Source organism: Mastomys coucha, unplaced genomic scaffold (genome assembly GCF_008632895.1).
Source record: "Mastomys coucha isolate ucsf_1 unplaced genomic scaffold, UCSF_Mcou_1 pScaffold1, whole genome shotgun sequence".
NCBI classification, from domain to species: domain Eukaryota; kingdom Metazoa; phylum Chordata; class Mammalia; order Rodentia; family Muridae; genus Mastomys; species Mastomys coucha.
In genome coordinates this window covers 70,095,333-70,114,285 of record NW_022196891.1, presented here as the reverse complement: position 1 = coordinate 70,114,285, position 18,953 = coordinate 70,095,333, and the positions used below count along the sequence as shown (strand labels likewise).

General features: G+C 48.1%; 1 protein-coding gene across 2 annotated transcripts in view; it reads right to left on the bottom strand.

Annotated features, from left to right (window-relative positions):
• Positions 1-808: 808 nt before the first annotated feature.
• Cfap45 (cilia and flagella associated protein 45) overlaps positions 809-18,953 on the bottom strand; it is a 26,239-nt gene continuing 8,094 nt past the window's right edge. Inside the window, exons 1-11 of one of the 2 annotated variants that reach the window (XM_031390157.1) lie at positions 17,762-17,846; positions 17,319-17,461; positions 15,108-15,252; positions 14,603-14,773; positions 13,089-13,267; positions 11,815-11,944; positions 8,310-8,456; positions 6,135-6,248; positions 5,330-5,523; positions 1,329-1,553; positions 809-1,005 (exon numbers count right to left, since the gene is read on the bottom strand). In XM_031390157.1, coding sequence (XP_031246017.1) covers positions 927-1,005; positions 1,329-1,553; positions 5,330-5,523; positions 6,135-6,248; positions 8,310-8,456; positions 11,815-11,944; positions 13,089-13,267; positions 14,603-14,773; positions 15,108-15,252; positions 17,319-17,461; positions 17,762-17,776 — 1,542 coding nt within the window. In that variant the 5' untranslated portion in view covers positions 17,777-17,846 and the 3' untranslated portion in view covers positions 809-926. Of the gene's footprint in view, positions 1,006-1,328; positions 1,554-5,329; positions 5,524-6,134; positions 6,249-8,309; positions 8,457-11,814; positions 11,945-13,088; positions 13,268-14,602; positions 14,774-15,107; positions 15,253-17,318; positions 17,462-17,761; positions 17,847-18,953 lie in introns of those variants that run through there. The other variant, XM_031390149.1, reaches the window with a different exon arrangement.

Sequence of the window (18,953 nt, the reverse complement as noted above, 5' to 3'; positions counted from 1 at the left end):
AAAGGGCATGTATGAGCTGGCCTAAAGGTGTTTGAAAGCTGAGGGAGGAATGAGAAGCTTCCAGGAAAGGGGACCAAGCCGACTGCTGTAGACTTGAATCCCTAGATGGGTCATGGCATAACTAGTGTTCGGTGAGTAACTGAAGAGCGAATGTGTAAATAGGGATAGACTGAGGCAAAGCAGGAAGAGTTTCCAACAGAACTGTTGAGGAGACTGGCCCACTCACGGGAATAAAGGGAACGGAGGAGAGAGCAGAGCCATGAGTGAGGGTCAGCTGTATTTGGGTGAGGAGCTGTGCCCTGGGGGTGCTTGGATGAGAATGGGGCAAACGCCTGTGCCGCACTACTGCCGGGAATTGAAAGGGATCTAAGCAGGAAAGGATGGAGTCCAGAGCCCTGAGCCCCGGGCTCACACACTGCCCCCTCCATACACGTGCTCTGAGTCACAGTTAGGAGCCCAGGATGAGCCAGTCCCGCCTACTCATGCTCCTCCCCCTCCCCCTCTGCCCTCCCTGTGCACCCCTTTCACCAGCCCTCGACAAAACCAGAGCTCTAACTCTTGCCTCAGTGGCCCCAAATTCCTATGACATGGGTACAGGGCCAGCGGAGAATAGCTATATGCTTACAAAAAGGCCAGGAGGCCCTACCACCCGAGAAAATGGATCCCATCATTTAGGAGCTAGAACACCATCTGGTTCTGGCCCCTGAGCGTCAGCCGTCCCCCATCCAGGTCCACTGTAATTTATCTTGATCTACCTTCAGTAGCCATTGGTACCCCCATCTCCACAGCAGTAACGTGGAGCTGTTCCTTAGAGAATAGAATAGCTTTAATCTGTAACTATGAAATGTCGAGGTTAAGCAGCAACTCGGATGCCCCAAGGACGAAGCTGAATCCATGCTCTCCCAGAGACCACGGAGGCTCCCCCTTCAGTTTACAGAAGTCGTTGGCAGGATGTTGGCTTTGCGTTCAGCTTCGATACAGTACTTCTCAGGAAGTCCGGTGGCTCTGCCGGGAGAAACGTCGGGCATATGTAAGGAGGGTACTTCCCAAAGGTGAAAGCATGTTCTGGGCTTCCAAAACCTGGGGGTCCTGTACCCCAACCTGTTCCTACCATCTACCCACCAAGTACATTCCACTCAAGGTCCCCACACACTGCCAAGGAGCTAACAGTGAGCCAACGAGACCTAGTCTCACAAGCTTCTGCCAGAGCCCCCACTTCAGAGGGCAAGCCTCGGGCTGAAAGCCCTCCCACTAGGCGTTTCCAGCCTGCTACGCCACCTCTTTGGGAAAAAAAAGAAGAGGAAAGAGAGAAAGGAACCCAGCGGCACCTCAGCTCTTCCAGCTTTTGTTTCTTGATGTCCTCGATGCGCTCCCGACGCTTCTCGGCTTCCTCCTTGAGGCGTCGGCCCTCTTCGAAGGTAGCGAGCCGGTTCTGCACGTGCTTCTGCTGGTTCTCACGCACCTGCCTTCGGAGCTCGTTGGCATGCTGGAGGCACCCCGCGGCCTTTTTCTCCTGCTCCTGCTTCTCCTTCTCAATCTGCTGTCTCTGAGCCCTGGGGGAAGGGACAAAAAGGATGCAATTGGCTGAGCTCCTGGGCCGACCCCTCTGTGGTCGTGCTTTCAAAGTCCACAGCCGTCCAACCTTGAGGTCTCAGGCACCAGACTAAAAGTGTCCACCATGTTCTCCTCTCCCCGGACAGACCCAAATACGTTGTCATATGTCACAGTGTTGACACTCTTAATAATTTCTCATTGTTTTTCATTTTATGTGTGAGTGTTTTGCTTGCATGTGTGTTTGTGCACGAGATCTATGCCCAATACCCTCAGAGACCAAAGGAGGGCATCGGATCCCCTGGGACTGGAGTTACTGACCATTGTGAGCTATCGTGTGGGTGATAGGAATTGAACCTGGATCCTCTCAAACAACAACAACAACAACAAAACAACAATAACAACAAAACCAGCCAATGCTCTTCTCTGCTAAGATAGCTCTTCAACCCCTTCATATATTTTAAACAAACAAACAAAAAAATCTCCACAGTCAAAACTTTCACTGGTCTCTGTAAATTCCGTAGCTGGGTCCTACAACAAGGATTTTGCCCACCAGGAGCTATTCCTTCTCTTCCTTCTAATGATGCATGTAACTCCGCTCCAGCCTGTTCCAAGTTTCTTTCCTTCCTTGCCTCCCTTACGATAATAACATCAACAAAGCCAAGCAAGAGTAAGGAAACATCGTCTGTAAGGTTAACCCTACCTTGATTGCTGGAAGAAGGCAAGAACTCAGTCTGATGTCTCTCTGTTCTCTTACAGATTCATGCCCTCACATTCCTTCTATAGATGTCTTCCACAAGAATACTTCCTAGACTCTATCAGGGAGAAACATCTCTAATGGCATCCAGAGACTCTCAAATGAAATATATTTACATCTTGAAGAAATTTGGTCAGAGGCCATCTAACCTAATATTGGATTTCTCCTCAATACAATCAAAACCAAATTGTAATACTATTTCAGGCGGGAAATTCTCACCTGCTTTTCTCCCACAGGCTCCCTCACACCAAAACAAAGACACTCCCCCCTCTCTCCCACTGCCAAAGACCTAGTCACTTATTCATCTCCTTACTGTCTTCCAAAATCCACCACACATGGCGAGCCCTCTCGAGTCTGATCACCTCCTCCAGCCAAGCAAGCTCGTCCCCAGGTCCCACAGCTCCACGGAGCCTTTCGAAGGACATAGGAAGGGCAGCGCTGGCGGCCATGCACCTCTATAGTTAAGACAGCAAATGCCCACAGACCCACGGATCTGAAGCAGGTGTACTCTCCCTGCTTGTGATCACTGTGTATAGATTAGCTTCCTATTGTTCATACCCATCTAAGTGAACAGATGGTAACAGAAAAAGGAAAAGCCAGCTGCGTTACTAGAGAGCTGCTGGGTTGGTGGGCAGATGAAAAATCCAAATGAGGGAGAACTTGGTTAATCTTCACTGTCGGCTGGACTAGATCCTAGACTCACCTAGAAGAAGACATGCCTTTGGATATGTCTGGGGTGGCGGTGGGGGATCCACTGAGGTTTAAGTGAGGAGTCAAGACTCCTGAATTTGGACGGCACCATCCTGTGGACTGGGGTCCTAGACTGAATATTTCTTTTTGTTGTTGTTGTTGTTTTGTTTTTGTTTTTGTTTCTTGTTTTTTTTTTTTTGGAGACAGGGTTTCTCTGTATAGCCCTGGCTATCCTGTCCTGGAACTCACTCTGCAGACCAGGCTGACCTCGAACTCAGAAATCCGCCTGCCTCTGCCTCCCAAGGGCTGGGATTAAAGGCGTGCACCACCACTACCCGGCGTTCATGGTAAGTTTTCTTAATGGAGAAGGGGAACTGAGTGCCAGCGTGGGTTTTTGTTGTTGTTGTTTGGTTGGTTTGGGTTTTTGTTTTGTTTTGTTTTTTGGTTTGTTTTGTTTTTGTCTGCTTCTTGAATGTGGTGTGACCAGTCACCTCGGTGCCATGGCTTCCCCCCCACACACACACACCTATGATGTACTGCATCTCTTCAAACCATAAGCCCTTACTCAAACTGCTTTCACTGAGCATTTCGTCATGGCAATAAGAAAAGTAATACACTGGTCACGCCACGAGGGCAAGGCTACAGCTGTGGATTCTGACTGCGTGCTAGAGAGTCACCTGAGAGATTTCAAAAGCTACTTGCCCCAGACCATTTAAATCACAACCTGGTAGGGTGTCCCCTAAAGGTCAGTATTTTTTCTAAAGGTCTCCATTCAGTCAACAGTCTGCAAGTTCAGGATCTCCTCCTCCCCAGAGGCAGGAAGTCCATATGCCGGCTGTACTGAAGGTCATGCTTTGGAAGTAAGAAAATATAGATTGCTGGCTTTGGCAGGGGCACTCCCCTGAGCGAAGACATCTGCCATAGTAGTCACCTAGTCTGGAGACACTAGGTCTGGATGCTACGCGAGGACAGCAGGAGAAGCTGGACTTCTCCAAAGAGCTGGCAGGAGTTTAATAGCTGGCTAGTGTCTATGCTCCAGGCGAACCCGGCAAAGCAGAGTCAAGTGGGTCAGGAGCTAAAGTAGGACTTGGAATTCATCCCATTAATATTTATTAGTGCCTGCCAAAGGCACACAGCTGTCCAAGGGCATGGAGGCAGGGGGACACCTGGAAGTCAATCTGGAGCCCAAAGGCAGGCTCTGTGGGGCATCTGGGAGGCTCTCTCTATCACCAGGTGTCCGGTGACCACAGCACAACCCAAGAGTGGGGGTTGGGGAGCAGGAAAAGCGGAAGAGCCAAAAGGCATCTCAGTCAGTGGGAGCAAACAAGGGCCAGATCCTGTGAAAATCCAGGAGTGTTGTTCTCAAGGGAGAAGGTCTTGCTCTGCCCCCTTAGAGGCTCTGGAGCCTGGCCTGGCCTGCTCCCTGACCGAGATAACTCTTATAGGAAGGACCCAGGGCCCAGACACCAAGATGACTGGATGCTGGTTAACCTTGCTTCATTTGAGCATAACTTCTGTAATTTCAAGTTCTCCAGTTGCAAAAAAGGAAAAGGTCCCCAGTCAGATCAGTCCTGGTGGTGGTAGATCTGACTGGGAGAAAACTGAACAGAGAAGGAAGCCCCGCTGCCCTGAGGTAGGACCAGAAGAGTAGGCAGTGGGAGTCCTTTACCTCCGTGCTGAAATCACCACTGAACGGAGACAACAAACAGTAAACAATAGGAGCCACCAAGCAGCAGAGAGATATATAGAAGATGCCCACCCAAACAGGAGTCTCTGGAAGCCTTCGAGGGGCGCAGGCACAGGCAGTGTTCACTCATTTCTGATGAGCTTCATGATACCCTGGCAGACTCTTTAAAACATGTTGCTCACCCGCTAGGAGTCAAATCAATAGCAAGGACTCCCTCAAGTCTTGCTTGTAACGACACAATCCTTAGTGTCTGGATGAATCCTCCATCTCCTCTAGGCTTCTCCTACTCAGTTTCCCTGGTCTGCAGAAAGATGTGGGATCTAGGGAGGGCAGGAGAGACCTTTCTTTACACCCGTTTCCTGACACAGGATAAATAACCCTCGGTTCCTTAAACACTTCCAGATGTTCTTTTCCAATTCTCTAATCAGAAAATTTCTGGCTCGAATGGCTTTGAAATATCTCAGCCATCCATCTAGTTAGGATGACTGCAGCAACCTGGTCAGGACAGATGTGCACCTTCCTGTGAACATGGCGGGAATCTCCTCTCCATCCACCACACACCATCCCCTGAGCACACTCCTGTTCTCCTTCCGCAACTTCTATCAGCACAGGGAAAGGAAGCCAGGGTTCTTGGCTCCTCCTACCGAAGGATCCTCTCGAACTCATCTCGGTCCCGCTGAACCTGAACAGCCAGTGTGTGTTCCTTGAATGCCACCTGCTCCAGCCGGCTTTTGCGCAGCTTTTCCTCTGTCTCTATCTTCTTCTTCGCGTTTTCCTTTTCCTTTCGGCGCCACTCTCGATCTGCAACCTCTTGGTTGCGCTTGGCCCGCAAGGCATCCTAAGAAAGCAGGCAGGCGGGGGGCGGGGGTGGGGGAGGAGCACAGAGGAGCTATGAAGATACAAAAGAGCCTGAGATAGTCACTAACTTAAAGACTCCAGTCTGCCACAGGAAGAAATGGAATCCTGGCATAGATCTTTAGGATCAGAAGATCCCCCAAAGGGTCACCTGTCCTAGCCCTCGTTCTTATTTCTTTCCTGGTTCCTCAAGTACCTCTGCGGACTTCTAGAATTGCTTTTAACTTTAAAAACTGCTAATGATAGAGATGCCACATTTCCTCTGGTGACGTTTCATTAGTCAGTTAAGGTTGGAAAATCCTCTTTATGTAGCAGTCAAAAACTTTCTCTAGAACCTAAGCGCATACTTTCGCTCTCTTCCGGCTGCTGTGGACAATGGGGAAAGAAAGGCCTACCCTTCCTCCTCCGGTGCATTTTTCAGAATACATCCCCCGTGATTAAGTGACATTTGTCTGCGGTTAGATTTTGAAAGCTAGACAGCAGGCACCCTCTCTTCTATACCTCCACCCTGCAGGCCACTTTACAGGCTGTCAAGGGATGGCTTCCGGGAGTGGGAGGGACAAAGGAAAGCGGAGAGGGAGAGGAAGTGGATACCTGCTCTGCTCGATAATCCTGCGCCTTCTCCTGCAAGGCCCTCAGGCGGGCGATCTCCTTCTCTTTCTCCTTCCGTATTTTCTCCTGCTCAGCTTCATACTCTGCCTCCCGAGCCTGCCAGGAAGAAAAAGGACTCATGATAATCCACACTGTTGCAGCTTTGCACAGAGAAACAATCTGTACAGCGAGCATCCCTTCCAGCATCTCCCCTTCGACTTCCTCGCTCCATCTAAGATGGGGGCGGGACTTTAGCAATGCACAAGCCTTAAGGACCACTAGCCTTTGCAGAAGGCAGTCGTGGTTTACCAAAAGCTTTCTCAACCTTATCCTAGAGAGCTCAGGTAGCATCTCACCAGACAGAAGGCATCCAAAACAGAAGGCGGGTGCCAAAACTGATTTGAACACAGGAATCCTGAGCCAGGGCTTTCTTACTTCTTCCATCACGCTGAAGATAATTTCAAGTTGCAAGGCCACAGAGCCAAGTAACAACTGTGGTTCCCTGCCTTGTAAAATGTAGCAGGTAGAGGTTATCTCATTAGTGCCCGGGAGAACTGCCAACGGTGCTTTGGGCAACCCCACAGTGCTTAGCAGATACCTCAAGAGTAAACCATCAAAATCCGTCCCTTTTACCACCTCTGTGAAAGAACTGGAGTGAGTAAACCCCAGGGCTTCTAGACCACCGCACCTAGAGCAGTCACATGACCACAGGCACATGTTGGGTGGCATGCCGTGGTCTTCCCATAAAGATTGTCCCTTATCCCTCATTATTCTACCTTACCAGGCTGCCAAGAATCCCAGAGAGTTGTCTATTTAGGGGTCATGCTCCACAGAGTCAAGCTGGTTGTTAGCTTACAGGCAATCCAGCTCGTCTGCCCTGGAGGACCTAGCAATTGCTTACCTCACCACCTGCCTCACTGGGTGTAGCTGCTGAATACAAGAATTCCCACCTCATCTCCCTCTCTCCCTCTCCCTTCCTCCCTTTGGAGTTCTCTCTCTTTCTCTCTCTCTCTGTCTCTGTCTCTCTCTCTGTCTCTGTCTCTGTCTCTCTGTCTCTGTCTCTCTGTGTCTCTCTATCTCTGTCTCTCTCTGTCTCTGTGTCTCTGTGTCTCTCTGTGTCTCTGTGTCTCTGTCTGTCTGTCTCTCTCTCTCTCTCTCTCTCTCTCCTCAGAGCCTCCTTTTTCTTCCTCTCTGCTACCTCTCTCAATGCCATCCCTCATGGCTCTATTGCTGCCTCTACTCCTCTGGACCCACCCGGTACCCCCTCATCCCATTATATTTCATAACACTGGTTCCTCTGCCTCATCTTGTCCTGGATAGCAAGGAAGAAAATTCTAGATGTGCCCACAACCACTCTCTGCCTTAGTCCTGAAGGGCCAGAGCTGGGAGGATCAGCACACTTTCTAAAAAACGCATCACAAGAGAAGTAGGATGCATTAGCTGTCATCAAGAACTCCAAATTTGCAGAAGAGACTGGATCCACACACACAGGAATCATTTCCCTGCCATTTGAGTACTTCTACTTTTGTTATTATATAAATACATATTCACTCTAAACTATACTTAAAAATCTTTTTTTCTCTCTCCTTCATCCTCTACTCCCTACATACCTCAATCACTCCATCATTCATTTTTGTCCCAGAGTGAGTCCACACATTTGGGAGCTTTATCCATCCCAAGCTGTTTGCAGATATTGCTTTTCCCATCTATTTCTTCTTATACATTCATTCTACAGTGAAGTTTCTCAACTACCCAATACAGGCTGTCCTATATAAGAGTTTTTAGAAACACACACACACATACATACACACACACACACACAATGTATGGGGAAGCTAATGCTTGGTTTCTAAGCTTCTCAACCTTTGAAGAATTCATATAAACTTCCCTTTCACCAATCATTTTAGTCTTCTTTTACTGCGTGTGACCCTGATTCCAGCTTTTAAGTGTCTGGGTCAATGAAGATGATGACACACTGGTTTGGGGGGGGGGTGTCTCTAAAAGCTAAACTATTACTGAACAATTTACCAGGCCATGATGAAGAGGAAAAGAAGCCAGACCCATATATTTTTAAATGAAGGCATGGCTATCTCCTGCTGGAGCCCCATGATTGCTCAGGCCCGTTATAGACATGTCACTCCTGGACACTGGTTCCAGCATCAGACACCAAGTCCTTACCATCTTCTTCTTGGTAAATTCCATCACCATCTGGTCTGCCAGCCTCTCCTGTGCCAGCATCTCTGCTTTCTGCCTCTGGTTCTCATCGTTGATACGTTTAATTTCAGCTTGCATCTTCAGCTTTTCCTGATGTCTTCGTTCCAGATCCTGCCAGCAAAAGGAAGAGATCCTCAGAGGAGCAGAAGGCAAGACATGTAACTACTGGCATGTTAGTATAGAGAGAAACAGAGGCAGGTGGCCGTACAGTGTGGCCAGCACCAGCCCCCATTCAAGCTGTCTCTCAAGGACAATAAGCAACGTTGTTATCAAGTAGCCTCTTTGCGGTCCTCACCCAACTCAGCTTGGTGATGGCCCCTGACACTTATCTCTCAACACCTTCTGGAAATAGAGGCTCTTAATTTCTTCTCCCTCTTGCTGTGCTGAAGTCTACCCTTGTGACCTCATGGGCTCCCACCCTCCAGTGTTCAAATTCCTTCTCCTATTGAAACTCAAATTTGAGATCCCATTCAGTAGTGATGATAAATAAATAAATAAATAAATAAGTGTTGCTCACATGGACTAGTTTCCACCCACTGGGCATTTAGTAGAGGCTGTTTCCCAAGTTCTGAAAGGTGGGGTCTTGAACAGATGAGAAACTTGTGTATTTACTCTTCGGGTTGTTGGTTTTGTTGGATCCTTTGACTTCCAAGGAACCAAAAGGACTTACCCTGTTTCTTGCCACTGAAGCCCTTCAACAAAACCCAGAAAAAAAAAGAAAAATAAAAAATAAAAAAAAAAAAAAACCTCCCTCGATTCTTCTCCATCTTGCTAGCAACATGGAAGAGCTGTCCTGCTGCCTGAGAGGCTGACAAGCAGTTCTGTGTCTGGTGGGGTGCTGGGTTCTACCCTACGCTTGCCTAATACTACTTCCTGGAGACTTGGGAGTGTCCTTTGGAAGTACATCCAAAGGACTGTGACACACCAGTGGAATGGTGTTGACTCACTGCTGGAACATGCCAGTGAGCCCACCAATTCCCAGCTCCCCACTGTGGTGGATAGTCCTGGTCTTGTATTTTGATGCTAATTCTCCTCTCCTGGAAAACACTGCAGACCAGGAGCGAATCACAGGTGCCTGGTGAACCTTCTCCCCACCTTAACTTTTCAAATAAAGGCTAAGGCTAATGATTGGGCAGCAGGAGGGAAGGTGGAGCTGAAAAGTTTGGAGGAAAAGGGGAGAGAGGAGACTGGCGGGGGGGGGGGGGGGGGGGGGGGGGGACTGGAGAGAACAACATGAGGAGGATGAGGTGGAATCGCAAGTCATATGGGATCTAATAGATGGGAATAGAGTAGTGTAGTGGTAGATCTACCCAATATAGGCGAGTAGCATGTATACCAACTAATTGAGTTGTGAATTGATTGATTTGGTAAATTGGGTTAAAAACTTACCACAACACCCCACAACAGAGCCAAAGTCTTCATTTACCACTTCATTCCCTGAATATTTTTCCCATGCCTCTGTTTCCCACACTTCTCCCCTGAGCCAGTGTCCTAGCTAGGTGTGTCCATCTATCTTCTAGATCTCCTTTGCAAGCCATTCATAAATCTATAAGCCTCATCTCCTGCCCCAGGCAGGGATCTTCAACCCAAGACTTCACACTGGCCCTCACATAGTGGGTGCTAGGAAAGCCTGCTGAATCTTGGGGATGATCTATGGGAATCTTGGGAATCCCCGGTCACTCACTAACATCTGGTACACTGGCTGATGACAAATGAATCATCCATACACACAAGAAGGGGGCAAACAAACGAACGAACGAAAAGGCCATGAGTGCCACGGCATCATGAAGAAAAGGAATCAGGTACAGGAATGCTACTAGGTAAGAGGAATCATTTCTGGTGTTCTATAGCACAGCGGGGCAATTACTGGCAATAGTAATCAACTGTACGTTTCAAAATGTTAGTGGAAAAGATTCTGAGTGTTCCCACTACAAAGAAATGTCATCTCTCTGAGGTGATGAATATGCTGGTCACCCTGATCTGACCACTACACATCCTACATATAGGATCATCACACTGTAGGACCACGAAGGTACACAGTTACCGGGTGTCAGTTAAAAATGAAAATACATTTAAGAAACAAATGAATCAACAAATGAGGAGATGCTTCTGGATCAAATCAGACTAAAGAGACTTAATCAAATAAGACGTGCCAACCTTGATTAGAAACTGGCTTGGAAAACAGAAGAGTAGCTGAAAATTCATTTCTTTGCGGATTAAAGAAAATTGAATCTAGGTTAATATTAGGTGATATTACGGGGTGTCTGGAGGAGCTTTTGGTGTAGGCTATGTAAATGGGCCTTGCCCTTCAGAGATTTCATAGTGGGGGTGTCAAAATGTCGAAGGCAAAAGTACTTAAACCAAGTATTGCCAGTATGGTTCTAATTCTTTCAACTTTTGTTTGTGGGTAACATTTTGAAAATGAAATAAAAAGTGGGCAAAGGTGTGAATATGGTTAAAACACATTGCCAAAAAACTAATACAGCTTTAATGTGTGTGCTCTCAAATGCTACACACACACTGCTAAAGGGCTAGAGAGATGGCTCAGTGGCCAAAGGGCTTGCCACACAAGCACAAGGACTGTGAGGCCTGGAGTTCGGATCCCTAAAAATCTTGTAAATGCTGAGTGGGTGAGGTGTTCCATGTATAATTATAAACCGAGAAGACAGAGAAAGGAATTCCCCAGAGCAAACTGGCTAACAAGACTAGGCTTGACTGAGAGGCCTGCCTCGGTGAATTAAGAGTGACGGAGGTGATTCCTGACACCAGCTTTGGGCTTCCCAAGTGCATGTGTGCACCACATGTGTCCATCCGCATGCAAAAGCATGCACACCCCCAGACCTGTGTGCCCTTGCTACGTTCTCCTGGGCATTGCAACATGCCAGATAAGGCAAACAGAAGACCATCTTAGCTTTATGAAGTTCACGCAGGTGTGTCATCGGGTGTTTTGTTTTCTTTCATTTTTTTCATTAAATGTCCCTACTAGTTTTATCTGGTTTGGCTTCCCAACACAGTTAATGACAATGGGCTATTGTGTACTCTGAAAGAGACAACAGCAGGGGAGCAGGAAACTAAAGCAATCCTGTTCATCGATGGAGTGTGTAATTCCCCTCAGTAACCAAGGCACAGACTGTAAAAACATCCCCGTGTTTACTTGTGCAAAGCAAGCAACCATATATTTCCTTTATGTGTCTGTTTACATTGATGTGCCAGCCTTGGACCCCAAGTCCCTGGGAGGCAAGGACAATATCTATCCCAATCACAGCCCATCCCCAGCATGATGCCATGGCCAAACAAATGTACCAGACAGCAATTAAGAAGTTGATGGTGATGATGTTGTGAAATGAGTGTATGCCCTGTGAGGAAAAAAAAAAAAAAAAGAATCACTCCATACCCTGAGCCTTGAAACCCTGGAAGGCTTTGCTGCTGGTGCTGGGGGGGAGCGCAGCATGGCCTGGTTGTCTGTTACCTGCAAATCCTCCTCCTGGAGCCGCTCCAGGTACGCCAGCATCTGCTCCTTCTCCTGTTCGCGGTGCTCTGCCTGCAGCGATCTCTCCTCTTCATTCTTCTTCATCTGCTCCACTATGTGCCGGTTTCCCCTGGGAAAACACAAAGCCAGAGTGGTTCTGAAATGAAAAAAACAAAAAACAAAAAAACAAGTCTCTACCCCCCACTTCTCCCCAGATGCTCCCCAAGATAGGTTTTACGGGCATCCTTGGACAAGCATCCCTTTGGCATGCTTATGTTTCCTGGGTCCTCTCCTCCAGTGTCCTGGAATGTAGCTCCTCATTTTGCCTTGTTAGTCCCCGAGTACTCCTGCCTGAGACTCCTCTTATCTGTCTGCCCAGGAGTTACCCTACATCCTAACCCACCTCCTCCCTCTTAGTATACTTTAACAAGCCTCTGGAATCCAGCTTCTTCCTAAGTCTCCTAATGATGTGGGAAGACAGCTTCCTCCCTGGTTCACAGAGAGCTTTGTAGATTTTCAAAGACCGGGATCTCTAATTCCTTTCGTGTTTGTCCTCTATTGTCTTCCAACCTGACTCTCTCATGCCTCCTCTGCCTACTGTCTTTTTGTGTAAGAACTTAGAACACTGAAGACTCTCCGCCGCTGATAGACACGGCTTGAACTCAGGGGTCCTCTCAGCAAAGCCCTCTTTTCAAAAGTAAATCCAGGGATACTGACTGGACATCAGAGCCACCCGTCAGTGACCCCAGGGTGCTATGAATTTATCAGTAAACCTGGAGGCATCTACAGCCTACAGCATGAGTAAAAGCTGGAAGAATGGGAGCAGACAAGGCAAAGACAGCAATCAAGCAGAAATGTTAAGCTCATCTTCAGACAGAGTACTTGAATGCTTCGTGGGACAGGCGAGATTTAGCAGGAGCAGAAGGAATTGCCTGGAGAGCAGGTTTGAGCTCAGTCAACATAAAGATCGGAACTGCCTAATGAGGCACAGTTCCTTCCTTGGATCTGCTTATAAAGACCTCTTAGATGCTGGGGGAGGACGTGTAGAATGGATGACAGGGGGCACGGAGAAAGGACACTGAACTGGAGTATGCAGAGAAGTACCTATTACAATCTTGTAAACAAGCCTTGCAGGTTGTGTGATTCCCTGTATCATTCCATAAGGGACGGGAGATATTGGTGCCTCACAACCATGTCTTGGCTGTTCCCTCTTTGCTAGGCTTCATCAACCTGAAGAAAGGGCTTATGGGAGAAATGACGAAGACCCTACCTACCGTACTCTCTCCTCCCTCCTTTTCCTCTCCCGATCCTCCTGCCTTTGGAGGGATTCCCGCCGGGCTATTTCCATCATGTGATCCAACCGCCTCTCCTCTTCATCCAACTCCTTCTTTATCTGCTGCTTCTCCAAGATCTGGGCATCCCGGATGGCATGGCACTTGGCATTCAGAATAATCTAGGGAGTGGGGGGAATGAATCCTGGCACTAGGCTTGGGAATAAGGTAAAGGAAGGAGGTGTTATGAGTGTGTGGAAATTTAAGAGGAAAGACATGAGAGCAGAGTGCATGGGCCGGAGATGTGCTCGGTTGCTCACTGAGCTCAAAGAAACAGCATGTTTCACTCACCCATTTACCAGTGGGGTTTTTTTCTAATAATTTATTTTTATTTAATGTTCACTGATGTTTTGTCTGCATGTATGTCTGTGTGAGGGTGTCAGAAGCCCTGGAACTAGAGTTACAGACAGGTGTGAGCTGTCATGTGGGTACTGGAACTTGAACCCAGGTCCTCTAGAAGAACAGTCAGTGCTCTTAACCTCTGAGCCATCTCTCCAGACCCTTGGCTCAGTTCTTATCAGGCTCTAAGGTTTATTCAAGGAGAGACAGCGTCAATCAGGGTATTATAGAGTTTGGGAGGTAATGGATCAGCCTTTGGAAATATGATGAACGTGGTGATGTGTTCACCTGCATAAACACACACATAACCTCCATAAGACGTTAGAGCTTCACAATTCCTTCTCAGAGACCCATGAACAGCATGTTATGCTTAGGGAAGCCAAGACATTCCACCAAAAATTCAACCAGTTGTTTCTTTGGTTTTTCAAGACAGAGTTTCTCTGTGTAGCCCTGGCTGTCCTGGAACTTACTCTGTAGACCAGGCTAGGATTACAGGCGTGCACCACCACCGCCCGGCTCAGTTCATTTTTTTTTTTTTTAATCTAGAAGAGTCCAACATACATAAAAGAAATGAAAAGCCAGGTTGCGCTCACTAGAGAACCAGAAAGTAAAAGCTTTGGAATAATAAAAGCAGGCACAAGTGGAGAAGACTTACGGGGAGATAGATGAAAATCAGAGATGAAGGGTTGGGGAATCAACAGGTTTTTTTTTTTTTTTAAATTTGGTCAACAAGGAAGTGACTTGTAAATGAATTACAGAATAGAATTTCAAATGAGCCCCTGATCCTTGTGCTCCCAGCTAAAGGAAGTACTCTGGGCATTTCTAAAAGAACCCTATTGTCTCCATCACCATCTGGGGCCAGACTTGAACTAACAGGATAGAAATAGGAGTGAGATCCTTATCAATCACGGTTCACAAAGGCTCTCTCATATCTTAGCTTGTTCAGTGCTGCCAAATATTCTGCTAAGTAGTGCTGCCATCATCATCTTACGCATGGACACCATCCCCACCCACACCAGTCCCTCTCTTTGTCCCTGTGTGAGTAGGTGTGAGTAAGAGCAGGAGGGTGCAGAGGGAGGGAGCGGCAGGGAGTCCTCAGATAGAAGGAAGAGACCCACCTTGCTCATGTGCTTGAGCTCCTCCTCCTGCTCCATGCGGAGCTTGCTGGCTCTCTGCAGAAGGTTCTGGGCCCTATCCCTGGCCACCTCCTCCAGGTCACTTAGCTTCTTGTTATTGTTCCAGGCCATCTCCTTCTGCTTCATGATCTTCTTGCGAATTGTGACTGCTTCCTAAGGGAGGCCAGCCTGGATTGGTGGGGTTATTCCCTATAAACTTGCCTGCTGAGGGTAACCTGGGAAGATTTCTCTTCAGTCCCTCACTGTATCAGAGCAGAGAGGTCTCAATGGCCTGGCTTTGTTCCCATCCTCCCACTGGTCCACGTACTACTCCCGTAGCTCAGGGATTTCCTTCTGGTCTTCGATGTCCAACATTTGTTTATTAAATGCACATGCAGACCTTGTTTTAGCATGCTTTAACTGAGCTTACCCCACCTGGTATGGAAAGCTGGCTTCCCTACCACATTACCCATCCACCAAGGACACAGCTATTCTGAAGGTGAGTTACCAAAATGGCTTCCTTCTCCTTCTTGAGGGCCTGCTCTCTAGCATTCAATTCTTCTTTGGTCAGGACTTGGGATGCCCATTTGATCCGCTCAAACTCCTCAGGGCTGATGATTAGAGATTCCCCAGATGGGTCTTCTGTGGGAACACTGACATAGGATTGACCAGCGTTAGCATAGAGTGAAGAGCAGGCTCCAAGCTCCCTCCCCTCTTCTCCTCCCCATACTATGCTGAGACAGAAGAGTCTGCAAATTCATGGGCCACTGAAGTGAAAGGTTTCAGGGAGAAGCAACCAATGCTGCAGACAAGAGAGACATTTCATAGCTTTCTTCCTGCGGTCTGTCTCATATGCCGAGTTCTCTGTCTAACTGTCAGTGACCCGTCCTTGTGTTTCTGTAAGTCCACCCCTCTCCCTAAGCATTTTCCTCAGAGCCCCACCACATTCTGACTCCATCTTACTGCCCACTTCAGGACTAAATGGTGCAAGGCCTGTTTTCAGCTTTTTCAGGATGGGACTCTATCTCAGCTACATTGGCAACCTCATCTCTGAGCCAGTACTTGGTACTTAGCGCACCCGAAGCTGTTGCATCAAACTTTAAAAAACAAATGGTTCCTGACGCTGGAATAAGATATAAGTATAAGGGAATGCTTGGCAGGGTTGAAATGGATGCTGGTGGGAAATCTAAATATCCCTGTCCATCCGGCCTGGATAGAAGCTTTGAACCCTAAATATTAATTAAAAACTCTGATCGACAGCTCCTGGAGACATGCCTCTAGAGCTCTCCTGTAGCTACCCAACGCATTCAACAAACCTACAGCTAATTATAATGATTAGAAACAAATAACATACATTAGGGATGGGGGAGGGGGCAGTTGAGAGGAGAGAATAAAGCTGCTTTTGGGCGAGGCAGTTTAACAGGTGCATGGCAACAAGACGCAGATGAACTGAGACAGGAAGTGAAATCTCATCTAATAAAAGCTGGGGGGGTGGGGAGGTTGTCCTAGAAGTAGGTTCACTTATTAGCAAGGTCTTATACTGAACCAAGTGGTGTGGCCCAAAACAACAGAGGGTGTGATGTGACCAAGAGCAACCTGAATCTAAGACAGTGGATCTAAAAAGCATGTCTACAGAGAGGCCAAGAAGTAGGACCCCTCAGGCCACTGCCCAGGATGGTCAGCCTCCACTAAAGAGAGGCTATAGTCCGGTCCAGCTCCTACACGGGATCCAGCTGTGTCTCTTCAGCTTAAGCCATGAGCCAAGGGCTTCAAATTCTGTGATGGAGCCAGAGCGGTAGGGATGGTCAGAGAGTGCAAAGCACTAAACACAAGTGCTAAGCCACCAATTACAGCACTGGCTCCTGGCACTTGGCTGAGCTCAGCTTGTGCCCTGCAGGAGGGAGCCTGATGGCTCTGTTCCAGTCGGGAAGTAAAACTGAGCTAACCCCAAAGGAACCCAGGAGAGCCCCTGTGAATTTCCTCCTATAGCCTCGAGTCTGGGGAGGAGCCAGAGTGCTAATTAGGCATCTGGTCAGTTTCCCTTTGCTTAGGAATCCAAAAGGAAGTGACTCATTGGTTCACTTCCCTTCCCCAAAACGCAGTGCTGAGGGCTTAGAAGCATTGGCCCCCTCTCCCCTTTACTTTCAGAGCCTAAAGCAAGCTTTGTAATGGAGGGCAGTGGCGTGATAACTACCCAAGGGAGAAGAGAAGGGCCAAGACGGAGAGGAGAAAACACTGAAAAGAGAGGGGCATGTTGATTGTTTTCTTTTGCATGTAGAATTTGTGTGTGTGTGGGGGGGTGGCTGTTAGAGGGAGGAAGAGGTTTAAAGTAGGAGACAGGAACTATAGCAAACATTGGAATATGCGTGTCATAGCAGCAGAAAGGGACTATTTGGAGGAAGAAGGACCATTGAGAAGACGAGAGGGAAGACTGGGAGGAAAGGACAAAAAAGAATAAAGTATATAGATATAATAATATATGACAATGTGCTGGGCGGTGGTGGCGCACGCCTTTAATCCCAGCCCTTGGGAGGCAGAGGCAGGCAGATTTCTGAGTTCGAGGCCAGCCTGGTCTACAGAGTGAGTTCCAGGACAGCCAGGGCAGGAATGCAGATGGAGTTGGGCTGTCTGGATGGAATCATCCCGGTGGCCCGAGTCACCCTGCACAGAGGCAGTACTGTCTGAGCCAGAAACCAAGGTCTATGCTCCGGGGACTCACATGAGCTCTCTGACCATGTCTCTGGTGATGAGCTGGATTGTCTCCGGCTTGTGGTCCAAGCCCAGCGCACTGAGAGTTTTTCGGATGGCATGCTTATCACGGATCACCACGATAGGGCTGTCGCTCTTGCCCTGGGATGAAGGCTATAAGATCAGAACAAAATCCATAGGAGATGGTCACTCCACTTGGCCACTGACCCAATACAAACATCAAGCGTAGCTCCCTGGAGGCTTCCACTCCAGGTAGCTACAGAACACAAAAGCAGCTAGGGTATTGGGAAAGCATCCTGGTAGACCTCATCAATGCATGGCTTGGGTGTGCTCTGCACTAGCCCGACCTTCCGAGAACAATACCTTTTATTCTTGGGCAGACATTCCTCCCAAGGATGCTAGAGACTATGCCAAGGGGTGGGAAGGGGAGGGGCTGAGGGTGTATTTCTATACCTCTGTTAAACCCATCAGGTTGAAACTTTTAAAATTTGGTGTCTAGGTTATCTCTCCATGGACATTTCTAGTCTTGTGAGACTCTTGGACCACGCTGTGACTCTGAAGCAATACAACATGTTACAAATAAATCTACAATATAATATTAGTAATTTTTAAATCTTTCTAGTGATTAATGGGTTGTTTTTTTAAGCCGTATCAAGGGAGCTGGGCCCAGCTAAGTGACCTAGCAGAAACTGCCTTTAAAATCTACCATCATTGGGCCAAGCATTGTGGCATACACCTTTGATCCCAGCCAATTGGGAGCCAGGGGAAGAAGGACAGCGAGTTTGAAACCAGCATGGGCCACATAGCAAGACTCTGAGGGGACAAAACATGGTTAAGGAGGGCACTACGTTAGGATTCAGCAAAGTGAACACAGATCAGATGTGTGATATTTTTCAGATTTTTTTTTTTTCTAACCTCAAAAGGGTTAGCAAGAAAATACAATCTCTGAACACGGGGGAAATGTAGGCGCCATAAATGCAGTAACAGACACCTGCATGCTGCCCAGGGGTAGCTTTGACTGGGTCACTTTGCACTGTCCCCTGAGCGCTACTGCCACCTGGTGTTGGTCTGTGCTTCCGGAAGGGCACGACTCAGCAATGTTGCAGGCCACTTCTGCCCCCTACTGCCAACTTCCTGGACTCTTCATTTACCCAGAAGGCCAAAGAACTTGGGCCAGGACAGGATTAGGAAACCAACAGGACCTGGAGCTCTGGGCCATTCCCCACCCTCCTTTTAACCGGAAAATTCCATAAGGACCCTTCCCCTCACAGAGGGTCTGTAAGTGCAATTACAGAATTGCACCCGTTTGAGTCTTGCCTTTACCAGTGGGGAAGACACACAGCAGAGCAGGAGATCTTCCACTCACAGGGAGAGCAATGAAGAGCAGGAACAGACATCAGCTCTCTACTCCCCAGCCCACCTGTGCTCCTGTGCTTTCAGAAGTGGCCCTTCTTCCTCCACGTTCTCTCTCCTCTCTCCTCTCTCTCTGTCTCTCCTCTGTCTCTCTCTCTCTCCTCTCTCCTCTCTCCTCTCTCTCTCCTCTCTCTCTCTGTCTCTCCTCTGTCTCTCTCTCTCTCCTCTCTCCTCTCTCTCTCTCCTCTCTCTCCTCTCTCTGTCTCTCCTCTCTCCTCTCCTCTCTCCTCTC